At 40.3% G+C, this 12,603-nt stretch overlaps 1 protein-coding gene across 2 annotated transcripts; it reads right to left on the bottom strand.

Annotated features, from left to right (window-relative positions):
* Positions 1-201: 201 nt before the first annotated feature.
* On the bottom strand, positions 202-10,812 carry LOC148353917 (carbonyl reductase [NADPH] 1-like). 2 transcript variants are annotated; one of them, XM_088351301.1, is made up of 7 exons: positions 10,729-10,812; positions 7,091-7,205; positions 6,845-7,014; positions 5,623-5,730; positions 5,237-5,445; positions 1,671-1,724; positions 202-1,605 (listed from the first exon to the last, which is right to left on the bottom strand). In XM_088351301.1, exons 2-7 carry the CDS (start codon positions 7,201-7,203, stop codon positions 1,432-1,434), a joined length of 828 nt encoding a protein of 275 aa, XP_088207427.1. In that variant the 5' UTR covers positions 7,204-7,205; positions 10,729-10,812; the 3' UTR covers positions 202-1,431. The 2 variants fall into 2 exon arrangements, with proteins under 2 accessions (XP_088207427.1, XP_088207426.1); XM_088351300.1 differs by having other exon boundaries at positions 7,091-7,191.
* Between the last annotated feature and the right edge of the window lie 1,791 nt (positions 10,813-12,603).

Below are 12,603 nucleotides of genomic sequence, written 5' to 3'. Positions count from 1 at the left end.
TTACTCCTTTTAATAAATGTCCTCATTAGATCTTCCCACTCATGTATTGTTATTGAGTCTGAGCCATCCCCAATAAATGACGGCGGTTCCTTAACCTTTCTCTGTGTAACCACCTGACTCAATCTGTTTGTTACATCTTGTGTGGCAGCAGCGTTAGGAGCTACTATATTACGTGACTGTATATTTGTGAATATGCTATCAGCCAATTTATGTCCTATCTCCTGAATAATATTTGTCATCTGATCAGCTACACCCTCAGAAACGTCACTTGTGCTCTGAGTAAACATGTTTCAAAGATGTAAATAAGTCAAAATCGCCTGCGTAACACGTCACTGTATAGCAGTTTTAAATACTGTGAGCTGATGGCTTCATGAAATGATGTGGCAGGTAGGACAGTCCTCGGTTCGGAGAGCTTGATAGAAGTCACGGGTCACGGCACCAATGTAACCGCGCTATACGTGTCCCACCAAAGATCCACATTCACGCTGGACTGGATGATGAGGTTTTTATTATTACAGTTCTGCAAATGGATGAGTCACAACATTAGCTTTTTCTGCTGGGTCTGATCTCTTTGATCTCTTTGTAGTACTCTGGTTAAACTGACAACAAAGCATATCAAAGAGCTGTCTTTTCACTTTACAGAAAATACATTTTAGAATATCACAATACATTTATAAATCTTTGCATTTTAACAAGATACTTTTAACAAGAGATCGTATAGTGGATTTTTAACGTTTACAATGAATTCAACATGTTTTTCTTTACTCTGAATTTTAACCAACATCATCCTTTTTTTTAATGTATATGAAAAATAGGAATAAAAACAATAATGAGTATAAAAATGGGTACAATTTACCTGCAAATGGATGAGTCACAACATTAGCTTTTTCTGCTGGGTCTGATCTCTTTGATCTCTACAAGGGGAATTAAGATTTAGTAAAACAGAAACAAAACGAAAATAAACCTAAACAGCTTGACAATATCAATCACATTACTATGCATGGTGAGAGATTTGTCAGCTGGGGTTATAAAGTTTAAAATTAACTTATTTTGTGGAGCACCAAAAGATATGTCTTACCTTTGTAGTACTCTGGTTAAACTGACAAAACCCCGCCTCCTGGTCACATGTTAGAAGCCAAAACCAAACCCCACCCCATACCAGCAGATGGCACTGTTGGACTCAGCATTGCAGGACATTTACCAAAAACTATACACATATTTTAGCAGGAATTTCAATAAAATAAAAGTTATTATTACACCCGTTACATATAGAAAACAAATGTTAGGGTTTATCAAAATCCTATTCTTTTTACCAGTGACAAAAACAAAAAAATCAAACACAAAACTTTGATTTCCCTTTGCGTACATTATGAATAATTCGTATCTCACGTCCAGCCCCCAGGACGAAAAAGGTGACCCAGCATAATTCATTCACCAGGTCTGAACCATCTTGTCTGAAACAAACTTCCCGTGAGGCTCTTTGGCACCGGGGGGAAGCAAAGCCAAGTAGACGGGTGTCACGGCGCCCTCTTCCACAGACTTGAAGGCTTTGGGGCCTCCCATGTCAGTGCGCACCCAGCCCGGACAGCACGCGTTCACCAAGATCTGAGCACAACAATCAACTTCGACATCCTTTTTCACATGATCAAAGAACGACGACCATGCTATACCTGATCATTTGGTCTCTCTTTGGACAGACGTCTGGCATGGATCATTGAGAGAGTCTGAAAGACAATGGCGTATTATTCAAAATACATACTAACCTTGTATTGTATATACATAAGAATGCACTTGAGTCCAAACATTTTTGCCTGAACTCCACTGTATGACATGATTTACTCGTTTACACAGTATATATATATATATATATATATATATATATATATATATATATATATATATATATATATATATATATTTATTTATTTTTTATTTTATTTTTTTCTTCCTCCGAGTATTCCATTCACGGTTCATGGATCCCTTTACGACCTGGTTTCACTGAGGATGCAACTCTGGATAGCTTTCTGCACTGTTGATGGTCCCTGGCCTGATTTAAGGGCAAGGTTGGAACCAGTCCATTCCTTGATGTTGTCAGCTCTCGAGTTTTTTCTGTCTTCCTCTCCTCCTCCCCCTGGACTGTGCCTTGGAGAATGATCTTGACCAGTTCTCATGATATTGTGACATGACTATACCATTGAAATATTCATTCGCGCACAGTTGTCAACAGTTTTTCGTAGGGTCCAATGTGCCCCCTGATGGTGTTGCACACACATATTTGTTTGTCACATGGGCTACGTAGCTGATGTCTAGAAGTTTTCTGTAGCATGGCATCTCCATGGCCTCGATTTTCCTTCCCGACTTTGCTGTTAGAATCCATGTCTTGCGAGCATAAAACAAGATGAAAGTAACCAGCGCTTGCATGAGTTTGATAATTGCTTTCAGTGCTATGTTATTGTCCATCCAGATGGCAAGTGTGGCTGTGATATGATTTATTCTGGCGATGATTTCAGGTTCTGACCTCTCTTCTGATGTCAGCTCCAAAATATTTACATTTGGTGACAGGCTTAGGGTGGTGTATGATGATGTTTGTGGTGAGGACTCGCTGGTTGTTGGCAGGGTTGGGTAGGATTACTTTAACTGGATTACTGTCAATTACTTTTGGATTACTCCAATACCAAATATGCTAATAAAAGACAAAATAAACTAAATATGAATAAAATGATGACTCACAACACGTGGTAAGCTTTCTCTCCTGACTTTGATCTCTTTGATCTCCGGCAAACCTAACATAAAATGCGACAGATACAAAATGAAAATACCGTAAATTCCGGACTATAGACCGCACCTGATTATAAACCGTACCTACCATTTTTTAAGTGATCTGCTACTTTTTTTCTTATACAAGCCGCACCCACATATAAGCCGCTTGCGCCCGTATTACAACTTGTGACTCAATCACAAGTTTAACCTAGACCAGGCTATAAGTTCCACGATTGTAACTGGGGTTTTTAAGGGTTATTGATCTATCTTCGTTATTCATTATCCATTATCCGTTATCGGTCAGTTCATAATACGCTACAAAGCCTAGGAGCCGGGACACTTACTTTCAGCCAAAAGGCCAAGCTAAGCTCCCAGCCCTAAAGCCTTGCTGCGATCATTGCGAATGCACCGTTCCCGGGGGTACTGCAATACCGGGCCGATACGTGGAGTGGACAGAGCAAGCTCTACATAGATAGTACACAATTCTAGAGTCACAATTGGCATCATATATGGAAAATGATACCCTTAATTAATGTATGATGCAGACTTGTAAAGTCCGGGTCCCGTTGAAAGTAATCCAAGGAAACAAAATGTATATTTCCAAAGTTAAGGGTGGGAAAAATATATATCCACTATTGTCCGCTGCGACAACAGACAGATCTACCGGTAACTCAGCTTTACCCCAATTACCATCAGCCTGCGTGTGCTCCGCCCCTCCTTTTTGATTCGTCCATAGAACACATAACAGAATAAATCTCTAGAATAAATACATTACAAAAATATACAGTTGCAAATCCATATTATACATGGTTACACATATTTACGAAGAAAGACGGTACACCGAGAGAGTTTTCAAAGCTTTAATAATAATAATAATATAACTTTCATCCCAAACCGTGCCTTTGAAAGGTACCAACACGCTAGTAGGATCACGCTCGCAGTGTATCAAACGTGCCTGTTAAAAAAAAGCATCCCGTAATAGGAAATTTACGGAAGATCCGTCCTCAACTTCGTCCTCATAACTATCGCCATCAAGGGCGTCTTCCTCATTATCGGAACGTAACTTAACTGTACAGCCAATGTATGCTTAAACATGGAGGTTGCAGTCTTTCTTGGCGCCCACATTCTACTGGTCTAAATCTGGTGGCCGTTAGAAAAATTCCATAAATTGGACGCTTCACTGAATAAGCCGCAGGGATGAACATTTGGGAAAAAAGTAGCAATTTATAGTCCAGAATTTACGGTAAATCCAAAAAGCTTGCCAACATCATTTTTGCCATTCCATGTATTCCGTTACTCCCCAAGCCTGCACAAAATTTAGTAATTTTATTCATATTTAGTTTATTTTGTCTTTTATTAGCATATTTTGTATTGGAGTAATCCAAAAGTAATTGAAAGTAATCCAGTTAAAGTAACCCTACCAAACCCTGGTTGTTGGTCATTACTTATGTTTGTTTGTGTGTTGATTTTCATCACATATTGGGTTGATGGTCTGTCCAGGAGATTGACCAGCTCTTGGAGTTCCTGTTCTTCTCCTGGCAGTCCGGTAGTATCACAAGCAAAACGGAGGTTAGTGATGTCATGTCCCCAATTGCTGACTGTAATTTTCTATTGGTCTAAAGCATCAGTCATGATCCTCTTCTGGAAAATGTTGAATAAAGTTGGAGAGAGAAGGCAGTCTTGTCTCACACCGACTATTTGAAACTACGCTCCAATGGTACCATTGATCAGTACCACAATGTTGGCATTGGCGTACTGCTGTTTTAAGGTCTGAACTTGTGTATAAGAACCCATATTGTTTGTTTTCCCTTTCTACAAGTGCCATTACCATTTATTTCCTATTTGTGTTACAACAAAATCCAACTAACACTTTTGTCCAAATGTAATGTTCATTTGTTACTTCACAGGTATCCAAACCCCACCTTTTTATTACACTTTTTTTATTTGTGCAAATGATTTTGACAGTGAGCCCCTTTTATTTGGATACCATCGTTCCTGTCATGCACTTTCCGAACATTTTTTTAAACATTACTTATGGTGTTCACTATGTTTTATGTATTGTTACCCAATGCTAAATCTATTGCACCTGGTCATCCTGGAAGGGGGAAAACCACTTGCGAGGCTCCTTCTCAAGGTTTCTTATTTTCGTCATGCTGAGGTTTTTGAGTTTTTCCTGTCGCGCATGTTGGTTTAAGATCAGGGGATGGTGTAATTGTAACCTCTGCAATCCTTTGAGACATTTTCTTATTAAGGGCTATACAAATAAATGTGACTTGACTGCCTCACTATTGACTTTTTGAGTTGCTCATTTTTTTCCCCTCTTTTCTGAACATTCCACAATTTTTGTCATCCAAATTCCGCACACACCCTCAGTATCTCACATGCTGTCTATTACAGAACTTTTTTGCAGATTTCACAAGTGTCGCGTTACTTTTGTTTACCCCTGAAAGGTTTCAACTGCCAAAGGTTGTCATACCGTCAAACCAATCTTGGAAACCCCGTAGGCGGTATCGGACCATCCGTCTTGCTTATGTTGGCCAGTCTGGGCGAGCTCCACGAAGCGTTTCATGAGCGCCGTCAGCTCCTCTTCGGTGATGTCTTCGCTCCGGAAACGCTTCTGCAGTTCCTCGCTGCACTTGTTCAAGCTTTGTACGCCCAACGCACTTGACACATTTACCACACGACCTGAGAAAAATAAAAGTGGAACTCCTTTAAGACTGACACGTTTCATATCTGTTAGGAGTACGAGGAAGAAACAAGTCGTAGATGAGAAAGACGTATGGTCGTGTTTAAAATCAAATCTATGAAGTGGGATGAAATATTGAATTGTAAATCAAGTGATTGGAGTGAACGTGGTGTTACCTCCTGCTTTGATGAGCGGCAGGAAATGAGTTAGCATGTCCCGTGTGGCAAAGTAGTTGGTTCGCAACGTCACCTCTGCCTGCTTGGCAAATGGTGTTTTGTCCGCCGCTAGACACAAAACATAAGAATACAGGGGGTTAAAAATCTTTCAAAAAAATGTAATTATAATCTTATTGTAATTGTCATTAATGGTATTGCAGTTACTAATCTTTCTTCTTTTTTCTAATTATCATGGAAAAATGTTTGTCTTCCAACTCCCGCATACCACATTGTATTTACACTATTTAAAATCCACTTGGGTGGAAATCTTCCTGCCATGCGGGCAATGACAGCATAAATTTGCCATCCATCTATCCATTATCTGGACCGCTTATCCTCAGTAGGGTCGCGGGGGTGCTGGAGCCCATCCCAGCTATCTTCGGGCAGTGGGCAGGGGACACCCTGAACTGGTTGCCAGGCAGTCACAGGGAACATGTTTTGGGAATAATTGAGATTAATTTTGTTTTACTTTTACTCAGCTCAAATTAAGCATTGTAGGTCACAATCATGTTGACAATTATTCCAAGGCAATTCTGAAACCAATTGGTATACTACTGCATTTAAGCAACAATTAACCATTTTGAACAATGTTGCTGACCACATTGGATACAATGGGATTTGATCCTCGATCGGAGTGGTGAAAGTGCTGGATCTTAACCACAAGACTACTAGGGTTGTAGATGACACAGGAAAAGGCATTCGATTTTACCTCATCATCACACTAATTTTACTAACGTTACCACAGTGTATGATGTTGTTTTGACTGATCTCTGTCCATAATGCTTCACCTGTAGAGTGACGGGTGTCGCCAGGCTGTTCTTGCCCAAGACACAACACAAGTATAAGTGGTGCCCAATGACCCAGGTGGTTAAGGGATCCGTGAACATGGCACCGTGAGTAAAAATAGTGTGATGAGATAAAATCAAAGAGCATTTCCTAAGTCATCTATTACCCTAGTGGTTAAAATTCAATGCTGTTCTGCCGCGATATCCCATTACAGTCAATGTTTTGCAAATAAAGTCAGCAATAGTTTTCACCTCGTCAATTATTGCTCGAATATGGTAATGTTCTACCGTAAAACCTCTTGTATAACACTATACTGTATACAAAAAACACGGTACAAAAGATCTGCTTGGACTGAAGTGCAATTTGCAGTCAAAAACAACAGCTGGATCCATGTTACCTTTAAATGCGATGCCGGCATTATTGACAAGAACGTCCACAGCTCCATATTTTTGTTTGAAGAAATCAGCAGCCCTCGTGATACTTCCCATGTCATCAATGTCCAACTGGTGGAAATTGACCTTCAATCCTTCAGCGCTTAAAGATGCCATGGCCTCCTTACCACGCCCCCTGTCCATAGAGAATGAATATGAATAGGGTTTCTTTGAGTGGAGGTGGTCAATGTCTGGTGTGTGAAAAGACGCACTCGTCTCTTGCCGTGAGGTAGACATCACCACGGAACTCCTTGCACAGGGCCTGCACAATGGCTTTACCGATTCCCTTGTTACCGCCCGTTACCACAGCAACCTTGCAGGACATCGCTGGTTCAGATAGGGAAATTTGAAATCAAAATAAGATTTCATGACTACAGTCTGACTAGCATTTAGACATAAAAAATACAATCATTTTATTATCGTAGTTTCTGCACTTTGAGCTCACATAAACAATAAATTTGGCAAGTCATTTGAAAGTGCGCCTTATAACCGAGTGCACCTGAAATACCTTAAAGTACTGGAAATGCATTCAGACCATCAGTGATACGGACAACATTTGAAAAGGCATTCGATTTTAGCTCATTGTCACACTATTTATCTCACTGTGTCAAAATGGGGAGAACAAAAAGCCTCAAAAGATATAAATGGAAAAGCCGCTTCGTCATCACATACATCCAAGAGTTGGTTCCGTTGTGGTGCTTTGTTCCATATATTTATATCATTCAGGATGACTTTCTGATTTCTCCATTCTCTAACAATCATTTCTTACACCAAGAATAAAAATAGTGTAATAATGATACAAAATGTACTGACGCTCCCTTAGTTATGCACATTCGAGTTATGAACAATGTTACATACAAACATTTTTGGGGGGATATTGAAAAATATATGGACATTGCTGTAAGTTAGATTTTGTATTGTGTGCACCTTTTTCTGAGTACAGGACAGTACTGTAGTGCTTCTTTCCGCCGTGTGGCGCTGTGAGAGGACACCCAGCATACACCCAGAAGAAGACCTCCGGCTTCTACTTCCTAGTTCGTGTGTTTACACACTGCACTGTAGCTCTAGCACGCTGAGAACTTTGTCATTTTTATTGTTTAATGCCCGAAGATGGCTGGGATGGGCTCCAGCCCCCCCGCGACCCTAATGAGGATAAGCGGTACGGCTAATGAGATGAGATGAGATGATCTTGTGCATCCATTTTATATGGTTCGTGAGAAGCGTAAAGAAGAGGTGAGCAGTTTCTTTTGAAAATAAAGTGGAATAACACAGCTTGAAGCGGTGGAGAAAATCGTTGGATCGCTTTTTTTTCGTCCACTTTTTATTATAGAGAAGAAGGTCGCCTGACTCTTCCAAAAGTAAGTTAAACTTTATTTATTTTTATCTTAATAGTCAAGTCATGTTTATTTGTATAACCCTTCTTTAATCACAAAGATTCTCAAGGGGCTTCACAGACCACAGAATGTCAACGCCTAATGTTTAGCTCTTTTTTTTCAGTACTATTCTTTATCATATATATATATATATATATATATATATATATATATATGTATATATATATAATTCTTTATCATTCAGCCAGCTTTGTAACGTTAAAGAGCATATAATTTTACTAAATGTTTCTTTTTCAGTTTCAAAACAATACAGCTTACTTATACAAGCCTTAAACATAATTAAATAAACCTTAAACATACATTCCATACAAAATATAGCACTAGAGCAACTTAAAAATTCAACTTACCAACGATCGTCCGGAACCTAACTCATTCGTAAGTAGGGCAGCGTCTCTAATGCCTTTTTGTATGTCACCAATAGTGGTGTAGTTGGTAGGTTTTGGCGCTATCACCGCCACAACCTGGGTTTGATTCCCCTTGCATGTCAAGTCAAGTCATGTTTATTTGTATAGTCCTTAATAACAAGAAGTCTCAAATAGCTGTACAGACTACATACTTTTATCCCACCAAACCCTGATCTAAAACCTAAATGTGTGGAGTTTGCATGTTCTCCCTGTCCGATCTCTAACTTCATAGGAAATGTTTAATATATAACTTATTGTTTTTGTTGACAATATCTGTGTATTATTAGTTATTGCAACATCCATTGCAGCCTGGTCATCCTGAAAGGGGGATTAGCACATGTGCGGTCCCTTCTCAAGGTTTCTTCATTGCCCTCATGTTGGTTTCAGATCAGGGGATGGTGTAATAATAGTCTGTAATAATAGTCTGGGAGCACGGCGGCGCAGTGGTTAGCGCATGTGCGGCACAGTTCATGTCTTTTGAACCTCCTGGGTGGGTTTAAATCCAGCTCCAGACTTCCTAATAATAATAATAATAATAATTTCCTTTGTATTGTCATTCTTTGTAACAATGTACACAGAACGAAATGTCGATACACCTGACCCGTTGTAGCGAGTCGGTGCAGCCGCAGCCAGAGGGCGCCGCCATTATACCAATTAGGTATGTGTCGGTCGAGGCGCGAACCAGCGACCTCCCAGTCTCAAAGCCGGCACACTACCATCTAGGCTATGTGCGGAGTTTGTATGTTCTCCCCGTGCTTGCGTGGGTTTCCTCCGTGCACTCCGGTTTCCTCCCACATTCCAAAAACATGCATTTCAGGTGAATTGGCCGGTCCAAATTGTCCCTAGGTGTGAATGAGCGAGTAAGTTGTCTGTCCCCGTGTGCCCTGCGATTGGCTGGCAACCAGTTCAGGGTGTCCCCTGCCCACTGCCCGACGATTGCTGGGATGGGCTCCAGCACCCCCGCGACCCTACTGAGGATAAGCGGTGTAGCTAATGAGATGAGAATAATAGTCCGTGCGATAACCTGTGCAGCCCTTTGAGACTCTTTGTGACAAATAAAAATTACTTGACTTGATTCGTAAGTGTATAACATGCACAATGGTTATTCGTGTATACTGTAGTTTTAACTCAATGTACCGTATAGTCCAGTGCGTTTCATCGGTGCATCTTACATGACCGTGTGCCTTATAGTGCGGAAAATACAGTAGTAACCTGCAGTGACCTTACCTCACTTACCTTAATGCTTTATTTACATAAGCCCTAGCCCGGAATTAGTTGCATACCTAAATCTAATAATTGTTTCATTAAACTGCATTAATTGTGCCTTACGTGTTCATTTGTAGATGAATTGTGCAATCATCTTTCAACCTCATTTGTGGAGTATGAAGTCTTCTACCATTGTGTCAGTTTCAAGTGATTGAATTTGTCTGTTTAAGGTTCCACTTAAGTACCAACAAAGCTGCCTGTGTTTAGCTCAACAGGACAAGTTGTTCTCACATAATGAGTGGAAAATCATGTCTAAACTACACAAATTTGGCTGCACGCTTGCAGTCCTTATGTGTAATTAAATGACTAGATTGTCAAGTCGTGCATTTGATACTGCTACATTAGAGGCCAATTATTACCTTCTCATCTCATCTCATTAGCCGTACCGCTTATCCTCAGTAGGGTCGCGGGGCCAATTATTACCTTAAAATATGCAACTATAAAAATGAATTGAGATCAAAATTGGATGGTCGAATGTGCTGAGTCATCATGAATGTTTTTCAACAAATCAGCAAAAAAAGAACACTACGTCGATCATATTAGCGGAGCGATTATATCATGATGCAATTTGTCGCATGCATGTCAACAGTTCATCTTAATAGTAGTGCGCTTGTTTATCTTAACTGTTATACTTGTTGACGTCCAATTTTCACGTTTGACCTCCAAATCTAACAACATGATCTGTTAAACTTCACATTTGGACAATGGTTTTTAGGCATGTAAATTGAAACTTTTTAGCAGTTGGAATTTAGTGCAGTCACATCAAATAGTAAGAATGTCTCTTACTTGCAATCGTCGTTGTTGAGCTGTGCAGTTGTGAAACATCAGGATTATGTATGTTGCATACGCTTGTGCGCAGCCTTAGTGCGCACGTCCGGAAAGTTATGCAAAGCATTTTTTTTACACGGTAAAAAAAAACGAGAGTGATGAGCGAGCATAGGTCATAGACATTTGTACAGTATTTACACACATATTGGCAATTTTTTCTCTGTCCTGTTGCTTAATGTTTATATTTGTTGTAGTGACGAATGAGATTGATGACAATGTGCTGCTTACTGCTGACCACAAACGGGAAATGTATGTTCTTATTATCTATTTATTATGACAAAGAAAAACATGCAATTGCTTGTTATCTCTCTTTTTTTTCCAGCGATAGGTCAAGTAACTGTAGTGTTCATCCATATAACTATTTTTAACACTTATGATCTACTAATTGTCTGCAGATGGGGTGATACAGGAATTCGGATTATAATAAAGCATTTTCGTTTGATAACTCTGTTGAAGACTTCACTGACAATAATAATAAAGTACCGTATTTTCTGCACTATAAGGCGCACCTAAAAGCCTTTATTTTTTTCAAAAGCTGACCATGCGCCCTATAATACAGTGTGCCTTATATATGGATCAATATTAAGTCGCAAAGTCTTGCAACTAAGGCAAGCAGCCGCCGACTCGATTTTCCCCCGAAGGCGAAGTAGTCCGCGGTGTACGCTGGGATTTATACACCGGCGTTTCATTTCCTAACCTATGTTTCAATCATCATTTAAATCAGTCACTATTGGCTAATGATATTCGGAGGTAAAGGGGGCAGATACTTTTTATCATTTACAGGCTCGCATAGACTAAAAGGGCGAAACAAAGCCTGCAATTGGCCAAAAAAGATGAATGTGAATCACACGTTGGGTTGCACTACGGCATAGAGAAAACATTTTTTACTAGATAGATAGATAGATAGATACTTTATTCATCCCCGTAGGGAAATTCACACTTCCAGCAGTCTACCCTGTTGTTTATTAACAGATGAACATGATGACCTAGGGGTGCTTGTAGCAAAGTGGATGACGTCACGCCAGTCCAAAATTTCGACATCCCTGCGGCAGATGGAAAACTTTTCTTTGTGAAAATCCAGGGATACACCACCTCGTGTTAGCAAGTCCGCCTCCTCTCCGATTCTCCCCGGTTTTCGTGTCTCTGTTTAGCGGCGTTGAAGCCGCATTGCTCCGGGTAGCTCCGGTTGGCTACACGTTAGCATCCGGAATGCTAAACGTGAGCCACGTTTCCGCAAAACACAGCAACTGCGCTCCCTGTGCGCTTCGATGTTTTCCACCAGCACTCGATGATCTTATTTGGTCGTGAGTTCGCATTTACCATGATTACGGATGGTACCGAAGACTTATAACGCCGCTAGCCGCTTCGCTAGCTCCGGCTTTTCCTCCACCATAGGCCCCTTCATCACGCCGGCACGAGAAATCTTCAGGGCAAGGAGTTGAAATTCCTTGAATAAACGCATTTCTTGTGCGTTAAAACCCATGTCCATAGGATAGAAGTAATCCATAGTGTAGTTGTCAAAACGGGAAGAAAAAACACCGAAGATAGGAGCAGACAATAAAACAACAGGGCAGCTGCTGGAAAAGGCAGCCGCTTGTGGCAGCGCCGCTTTGCTGTTTGCTTTGCTACTATTCTGTACTTGTAAATATTTTACTCTCCTGGATTTACTACACTCACGGTTGTAAGAAGACCATGGTTACGTATCATTATTGAACGTGATGGCTGCAAGAGAACTTAGGTGAGCTATGCGGCTTTATATTTTCCCTGTATCTTGTTTTAGAACGATCTTGATGTTTCTGTGATGAGTCTATTTTTAAACTAAATTCAATTCAA

The sequence above is a fragment of the Urocampus carinirostris genome, chromosome 13 (assembly GCF_059441175.1).
Source record: "Urocampus carinirostris isolate Australia breed hairy pipefish chromosome 13, RoL_Ucar_1.0, whole genome shotgun sequence".
In the NCBI taxonomy this organism is placed as follows: Eukaryota; Metazoa; Chordata; class Actinopteri; order Syngnathiformes; family Syngnathidae; genus Urocampus; species Urocampus carinirostris.
The sequence above is the reverse complement of the archived record's forward strand: the minus strand, read 5'-3'. Positions and strand labels throughout refer to the sequence as shown.

Excerpts from the sequence above, each read along its gene's own strand:
- LOC148353917 (XM_088351300.1), bottom strand. The coding sequence starts at position 10,767 with ATGTTTCACAACTGCACAGCTCAACAACGACGATTGCAA. Across the intron at positions 5,731-6,844 it reads TGCCGGCATCGCATTTAAAG|CGGCGGACAAAACACCATTT; the intron begins GTAACATGGATC and ends TTTTGTGTCTAG. Across the intron at positions 5,446-5,622 it reads GCCGCTCATCAAAGCAGGAG|GTCGTGTGGTAAATGTGTCA; the intron begins GTAACACCACGT and ends TATTTTTCTCAG.